This window comes from Coregonus lavaretus, assembly GCF_964263955.1.
Source record: "Coregonus lavaretus genome assembly, contig: HAP1_SCAFFOLD_1323, whole genome shotgun sequence".
NCBI classification, from domain to species: Eukaryota; Metazoa; Chordata; class Actinopteri; order Salmoniformes; family Salmonidae; genus Coregonus; species Coregonus lavaretus.
The window spans coordinates 39200-47944 of NW_028159816.1; the positions used below are offsets into that span (position 1 = coordinate 39200).

The 8745-nt window shown below is 41.5% G+C and overlaps 1 protein-coding gene across 1 annotated transcript; it reads right to left on the reverse strand.

Annotated features, from left to right (window-relative positions):
* Positions 1-2374: 2374 nt before the first annotated feature.
* LOC311122408 (polymeric immunoglobulin receptor-like) lies at positions 2375-8508 on the reverse strand (the record flags this gene model as incomplete). The annotated part of the gene is made up of 7 exons (XM_084196768.1): positions 2375-2412; positions 2620-2714; positions 3165-3276; positions 3447-3782; positions 4273-4578; positions 4771-4773; positions 8391-8508. 7 exons carry the CDS (start codon positions 8506-8508, stop codon positions 2375-2377), a joined length of 1008 nt encoding a protein of 335 aa, XP_084052894.1.
* Between the last annotated feature and the right edge of the window lie 237 nt (positions 8509-8745).

Below are 8745 nucleotides of genomic sequence, written 5' to 3' on the forward strand. Positions count from 1 at the left end.
AGTGCTCGGTTAAAATTGGCAAAAAACACACACATTTCTTTCCACAGGGCCGTGGGGTGAGACAGGGATGCAGTTTAAGCCCCACCCTCTTCAACATATATATCAACGAATAGGCGAGGTCACTAGAACAGTCTGCAGCACCCGGCCTCACCCTACTAGAATCTGAAGTCAAATGTCTACTGTTTGCTGATGATCTGTTGCTTCTGTCGCCAACCAAGGAGGGCCTACAGCAGAACCTAGATCTTCTGCACAGATTCTGTCAGACCTGGGCCCTGACAGTAAATCTCAGTAAGACAAAAATAATGGTGTTCCAAAAAAGGTCCAGGTGCTAGGACCACAAATACAAATTCCATCTAGACACAGTTGCCCTAGAGCACACAAAAAACTATACATACCTTGGCCTAAACATCAGCGCCACAGGTAACTTCCACATAGCTGTGAACAATCTGAGAGACAAGGCAAGAAGGGCCTTCTATGCCTTTAAAAGGAACACACAATTTGACATACCAATTAGGATCTGGCTAAAAATACTTGAATCAGTTATAGAACCCATTGCCCTTTATGGTTGTGAGGTCTGGGGTCCGCTCACCAACCAAGAATTCACAAAATGGGACAAACACCAAATTGAGACTCTGCATGCAGAATTCTGCAAAAACATCCTTTGTGTACAACGTAAAACACCAAATAATGCATACAGAGCAGAATTAGGCCAATACCCGCTAATTATCAAAATCCAGAAAAGAGCTGTTAAATTCTAAAACCACTTAAAAGGAAGCGATTCCCAAAACTTCCTTAACAAAGCCATCACCTACAGAGAGATGAACTTGGAGAAGAGTCCCCTAAGTAAGCTGGCCCTGGGGCTCTGTTCACAAACACAAACAGACCCCACAGAGCCCCAGGACAACAACAACAACAACACAATTAGACCCAACCAAATCATGAGAAAACAAAAAGAGAATTACTTGACACATTGGAAAGAACAAAAAAACAGAGCAAACTAGAATGCTATTTGGCCCTAAACAGAGAGTACACAGTGGCAGAATACCTGACCACTGTGACTGACCCAAACTTAAGGAAAGCTTTGACTATGTACAGACTCAGTGAGCATAGCCTTGCTGTTGAGAAAGGCCACCGTAGGCAGACCTGGCTCTCAAGAGAAGACAGGCTATGTGCACACTGCCCACAAAATGAGGTGGAAACTGAGCTGCACTTCCAACCCTCCTGCCAAATGTATGACCATATTAGAGACACATATTTCCCTCAGATTACAGCGATCCACAAAGAATTTGAAAACAAACCCAATTTTGATAAACTCCCATATCTACTGGGTGAAAAACCACAGTGTGCCATCACAGCTGCAAGATTTGTGACCTGTTGCCACATGAAAAGGGCAACCAGTGAAGAACAAACACCATTGTAAATACAACCCATATTTATGTTTATTTATTTTCCCATTTGTACTTTAACTATTTGCACATTGTTACAACACTGTATATATACATAATATGACATTTGAAATGTCTTTATTCTTTTGAAACTTCTGAGTGTAATGTTTACTGTTAATATTTATTGTTTATTTCACTTTGATTACTATCTACCTCACTTGCTTTGGCCATATTAAGATAAGTTTCCCATGCCAATAAAGCCCTTAAATTGAAAAATTGAATTGAGAGAGAGAGAGAGAGAGAGAGAGAGAGGGAGGGAGAGAGAGAGAGAGAGAGAGAGAGAGAGAGAGAGAGAGAGAGAGAGAGAGAGAGAGAGAGAGAGAGAGAGAGAGAGAGAGAGAGAGAGAGAGAGAGAGAGAGAGAGAGAGAGAGAGCGAGAGAGAGAGAGAGAGAGAGAGAGAGAGAGAGAGAGAGAGAGAGAACCCAAGCTCACACTGCAGAGATGGAGGAGAGAGAAAGAGAGAGAGAACCTTAGCTCCATGCAGAGATGGAGTGATTGGTACAAGTCCAAGATCTACACAGAACAAAATCAGGTTTATTCAGTTTGTACCTGCTGTGCTGTTTCTCTGGTGTGGCTCAATGTGCTGTATATAATGTCCTGCTCAGGGTCAGCAGACTGCAACGAAATAAATAGCAAAGAGATACAGGACTTGTCTATTTACCAACTAAACCACAGTTTGTTTCCATAATAGGATGCATTCACAGATATATTTAGTGAACTGACAACTTCCTGTTCTCTGTCTTTTAAACATCATTTGTCAACGTCTTGAGTGTTATAAGACCTTGGGTTCAGAATATGGGACCTTTTATGTCAACTCATTGATAACCAACTGAAGAGGTAACACTAGAGTCAAATGGTAGATGATCCCAAATCATGAACAGAAAAGCAGATGGTTGAAAATAATAGAATATAATAAAATAAGTGTATCCTACCACTGAGTTGTCTGGTCCTTGGCCTTATTGTCCTCTGGAATAAAGAGGGAGATGTCAATTACTTCTGAGTTTGTTATAGTACAATAATACCTCTGAATAGATTTCTTATAGACAATTCCTCCAAATACTTTTTGCCATTCAAGATCAATAACAGCTAAGCAATATACTGTTGTTCACAATGTCAATACATATTTTTCTTAACAATTCTCCTTTTTTATATTCACATAAAATGACTACTTACTATGCTTTGTCCACATCTTCCATGTGACTAGGATACCAGCTGTCACCACCACCAACATGCCCCAAGGAATCAGTAGGACTTTCACATCTATGGACCTGATGGATTACATAGAAGAACTTGAATCAAAAACACAATTAAAATAGATCATTATAAATGTATCATTTGTGAAAAAGTAATAACTTGTTGTATGAACTTTTGTGATAAATGGAACAATAATTTAGATATTCACATGTGTGGAAGAAGACCATGCAACTGAAGAGATTACATGATTATTATTGAGATTATTACTATACAAATAACGTTTTTTTTTGTGTGTAACTTGCCCTTGCAAACGAGTGAGAATAACACCAAAATTGATGCTACTTCTCCAAAAAAAAATTATACCCAAGAGGAAGTGCTAACAGTCTCTATATGCATTTAGGGAGGGTGTTTGGTTAGCTTTAACTGTTGTAGTGTATGATGGAATTGTAATGTTTCTTTGTGTTCATATTATCTAACAATTGCCATAATATGTGGGATAATACAGCTGAATGAGTGATAATAACCTCTGGTGGACGTCCTCCATGTTCCCCTCAGCTCCTTGACTTGTGTTGTCAGTCTGAACAGGCTCAGCAGTTGGAGAGACAGAGGGTTGTTGATTGGTTGGAGCTTGGTTTGCTGTGAGATAAAATAACAATGCCATCAATGAAATGACTGGGATACCAGATAGTCAGGTTGTATAGCAACATCATATTCATAGTTAATATTAAAATGAATTCCAGATGATGCCACTGGATAAAACAAAGTGAATCATGTTTGATCATAAAGTATGTGATTGATCTACTCACTTGACGACATTGTAGTGGTTCTCTGTGTTGCAGTTTGTTGACTGACAGTGATGTGAACAGGCAACTCTAGTTCTCCCACTTCACACCAATACCAGTCAGTGTTCTCCATCTTCAGTCCACTCATAGTCACTGTTAAGACTTTTCTGTTGTTGGCAACACTAGTCCGCTTTAATGTCACTGATGTTCCATGTAAAGTCCCAGAATACCTATTCACACAATCACCACCCATCCTGCACCACTTCATATCTCCAGAGTTACTATAGTAACAACGGACAGTGACACTCCCTCCTTCTACCCCAGTCACTTCCTGTTGGTCCACATAGAGTTCTGGAGTACCTGAACACAGAGGTAAAAAACAAGAATTCAGAGAAGAAAAATTTGTTTTTACAACAGGCTCCTTACAAATTCCTTAAAGCTGCAGTCTGTGATTGGTACATCCATTGTTAGTCTTTTGAATTCATAATAATTATATATAGCCATTGATTCTTGAAGAATTTAAGTTGCCTCACGAGTTTAGTTCAACTGTTACCCCATTATGACCCCAAATATATTCTTGTTTTACTCAGTTGTTTGTAAACAATGTAATTGTAAACAAACGCTGTCCAGCTTCAAAACACGGTCAGTTCTTGCACCTACGTATACAGTATAGCTCTGTCTATGAATTTCAGACTGGTTACACATTTATCATTTCATTTGTTGTAAAAGGATATTTATAATTGGGTCATTAATTTGTATTTGACATTGCAGGTTTACAGGACAATCCATAGGACATTGCTGAGCACTATTCATTCTACTTTACTAGATACAAGCAGTGAAGGGATCTTACCTAAAGTGACAGATAGGTAGAACCATTGTATCCCGATATCTGGTCCTCCATTGATCTCCACAATACACCTGTAATTCTCAGAGTCCCGTGACTTCAGGTTAGTCATGGTCATAGTGAAGATTCTCTTGTTGATGTCATCAGAGATTGAGGCATTACCACTGCTCTTAGGATGGTCACTGCGTACTAGAGTGGAGCAACTAATCCAATCATACCCTTTACACCAGTATTTCACATGATTTATGTAATACTGATCATAGTGACATGGGATGGTGATGGAGCCTCCTGTCTGCACAGACACATGCCTCGCTGTGGACACATCAACACAAAACACATTTAAATTAGAATTAACATTTAACAGAATCTGTACAAAGGAAAAATACAAAATGAATCACATTGCTCCAACACGCAGCTCGTTCATGATTGAGATTGATTATACAGTGTTTTAAGTGAATAGACCCAGGGGACTTCGCCCTTAATTCGTAGAAATAGTACCCTTACCTGCTGAGAGTACAAAGAGGATGAGGGTGAGGATGAGGAAGAGGAGGAGGAGGAGGAGGGAGAGATGAAGAGCCATGTTTATGGTTTCAGTCTGCCTGGTATATTATATGGTACCTGAGTACAAATGTTTGTCAAGGACGAAGATACCAGCCAGAATGACTCTACTTCCTAATGTTAGTAGACTTCACTGTCTGTAACTCTCTTCCTGCTTCTGTTTGTGTGTACATGGCCCCCTCAGTGCCAGATAGCAACTATTGCAGTGTATAGACTAGTTTAACCCCAAAATCATAGTCACTACAATGTAATTTATTTAAGCTTTCAGCTTTCTCTAAGGGCTCTTTGGGACAAAGAGTCACTACTATCCTGTTACCCTCTACTGGAACATAGGCCACTAATGATACAAATATTTGATAATTGGGTGACATGCACAATATTTCCATTGTCAAAAATCTATATTTCGGTATATAAGAAACGATATGATAAATGTACTCTATGTGCTAGACATTGATAGATTTGAGGGGTCATGTGCTACAGCGATGTAGTGATGGGTACTAGACCAAGACCTCCACAGACTCTCACTTTAAACCAGGTTCATGGTTCAGGGTCCTCCGGACCACAACCCAGTCTGATATTATTTTACGTTCAACAAGAACGCTCTCTGTCTCTCTCCCTTTTCTATACAGGAAATGTACAGCTCACAACCACAGATGTCCTCTAAGCATAAGTGTGAAAGTTAGCTCAGAATGCTGCAAGTTTAAGCTAAACTCATTCCATAATGTCATGTTAAATACTGAGCTATTCATTCTGTTGTTGGCTCCAATACAGCAAACTACTTCAGATACATCAGAATGTCACTCTCAAAATCACAAATGATCTTGAGAATAATACAATGTCTTAAAAAATATTCATGACATTTGTTTTGATCGCTTTCATACTATTTTCACACGTATATGGTAACATTTCACAACTCTTAGTACAAAACTCAAAACAGATCATCAAAAAGGCAGTTTTTTCAAAACTTTAAGCACATTTTCAATTGACTAAGTACAAAACACAAAATCACACAAACCTTTTCACCAAACATGATCAGTGTTTCATCTAGAAATACCTTTCATATAAAGTAATTGCCTTTAACAATGTAATAATCACAATACTTTTCATATGATTCTCTTCTCATTTGTTTAAATACGTTTGACCATCATGCAATCCAACGGCGCTTAATGGTTAGTCACTTAACCGTTGGTAAACCTATTGATTTTTGACTGGTTTGTCTACTATATATGTATTTAGAGAACCACAGAAATACAATGTGTGTTTGTGTAGTTTAACATCTAAATGACATGTATGATACATGATAACCATACATAATGACCATTCATTAGTACTAATTGATTTCACATAGTCCCCTGTAGCTCAGTTGGTAGAGCATGGCGCTTGCAACGCCAGGGTTGTGGGTTCGTTTCCCACGGGGGGCCAGTATGAAAATGTATGCAATCACTAACTGTAAGTCGCTCTGGATAAGAGCGTCTGCTACATGACTAAAATGTAAAACATAGTCCACTATTGGTCACCATATAAAAGGGTGTGTGTGAACACTTGCAATTTCTTTAACAAGGAGCAGGATAGACAGCAAGGGAGAGGGAGAAATCAAAGAGCTGGTGGACAAGGGGCCGTCAGAGAGGTGGGCATGGGCCCCATCAAAGAGGTCAAAGAGGTGGGCATGGGCCCCATCATAGAGGTCAAAGAGGTGGGCATGGGCACCATCAAAGAGGTCAAAGAGGTGGGCATTAGACCCATCAAAGAGGTCAAAGAGGTGGGCATGGGCCCCATGAAAGAGGTCAAAGAGGTGGGGAGTCGTGAAGGTTTGAGTCTGTGTGTGTGACACAGTATCTGTGTACTAATGTGTAGATCAGCCAAGGACAAAGGCACCAGTCGAGAATTACTCTACTTCCCAATGTTCACAGACCTCACTTTAACTCTTCCTGCTTCTGTTTGTGTGTACATGCCCCGTCAGTGGCAGATAGCAACTATTGCATCATATGGACTAGTTTAACCCAAACTCATAGTCACTACAACATTGTTCAAGCCCCCATGCAGTTTCATTTTATTTTTAAATCACTGTCTGTGTTCATTTCATGAAAACAAATCAAAAATACATTTTTCATGATTTATTTTCCTGAGCCTCCTTTTGACATTGAAATGCTCTGTGTGATCATGTGTGCGTGTTGATACTAATTTAAATATATTTAAATACAGAGCCCTGATTGGCGGAGAGGATTGTATAGACTAGAGCCTACCCAGTTTACCCCTTCAAAGTAGGAGGATACATATGCAAATAAAACAGTATCAGAATAATCATTTCAGATTGTGATGTCATTCTGTGGGTCAAAAACTCCATTCCACCTGAACAGTCTGAAAATCCTGGCGTTTTTTTATTCAAAAAGCTCTTACACTAAAAGGGCATTATCCAAATGTGTTACAATTTCACAGTATTATTTCAACCTCATTGTGTGGAAATATAATTTAAAAACAAACAAGAAACTCACATTTTTGACTGCACTGCCCCTTTCAGCAAGGGCTCTTTGGGAGCAATAGTCACGATTATCCTGTTACCTTCTGCTGGAAAATAGGTCACACATTGCCTCCTGGCTAACCACCTGTTCGTCAAGGCTTAGAAGTGCCAATTTCATCAGAAGGCTGTCTCCATCTTAGGCTACCAAATCAGCCCGCAGGGAGTGAGGATGGATGACAAGAAGGTAGATGCAGTCAGGTTATGGCCAGTCCCGACCACCATTAAGGGGTTACAATGGTTTTTGGGGTTTGCCAACTTCTACCGCAGTTTCATCAGGAACTTCAACTTCGTCGCCGCCCCTCTCACCTCTCTCCTCAAGGGTGGTCCCCGTAGGTTGGTATGGTGCCCAGCAGCCGACGAGGCCTTCCGTCTACTCAAGGGATGTTTCACCTCCGCCCCATTGCTTAAACACTCAGATCCAACGATATCCTTTGTGGTGGCGGTGGACGCTTCAGAGGTGGGCGTGGGGGCAGTTCTGTCTCAACGACAGGGTAATCCACAGAAATTGTGTCCGTGTGCATATATCTCTTAGAAACTGACCCCTGCAGAGAGGAATTAGGACGTCGGTGATTGAGAGCTCCTGGTGTTGAAGTTGGCATTAGAGGAGTGGAGACACTGGCTGGAGGGCACCAAGGTACCATTCGTCATCCTCACCAACCATTGGAACCTGGAGTACATACGGACAGCGAGGAGGCTGAATCCTAGCTAAGCAAGGTGGGCCCTTTTCTTCACAAGGTTCGACTTCACGCTGACCTATCGCCCAGGTTCAAAGAACACCAAGGCCAATGCCCTGACCCGTCTCTACGATTCGGGAGAGGGTCCTGTCCTAAGTGCATCCTCCCGAGTCGTAGCTCCTGTGGTCTGGGATGTAGATGTTGCCAGGCTCTGGAGAGGGAGCCGCGACCACTAACTGTCCTCCCGAGCGCATCTACGTTCCCACGGAAATAAGGGATTGGCTGCTGACCTTGGCACACACAGCTGTCGTCGCTGGACATCCAGGTATTTCTCGCACTACCCAATCCATCTCTGAGAAGTACTGGTGGCCCACCTTGGCGCATGGCATCATTAGCTACGTCAACTCCTGTTCCGTATGTGCCCAAACCAAATCCCCCCAGAACGCTCCAGCAGGGAAACTCTTTCCCGTGCCTCAGCGTCCCTGGTCCCATCTATCCACTGACTTACTTACTGGTCTCCCCTCCTCTGAGGGTTTCACCACCATTTTGGTGGTTGTGGATATATTTTCTAAATCCTGTCATTTAATCCCTCTTTCTGGCCTCCCTACCGCTCTCCAGGTCGCTGAGGCACTATTCCAGCAGGTCTTCCGGCATTATGGCCTTCCAGAGGACATTGTCTCCGACAGTGGCCCCCAATTCACATCATGGGTATGGAGAGCCTTTATGACA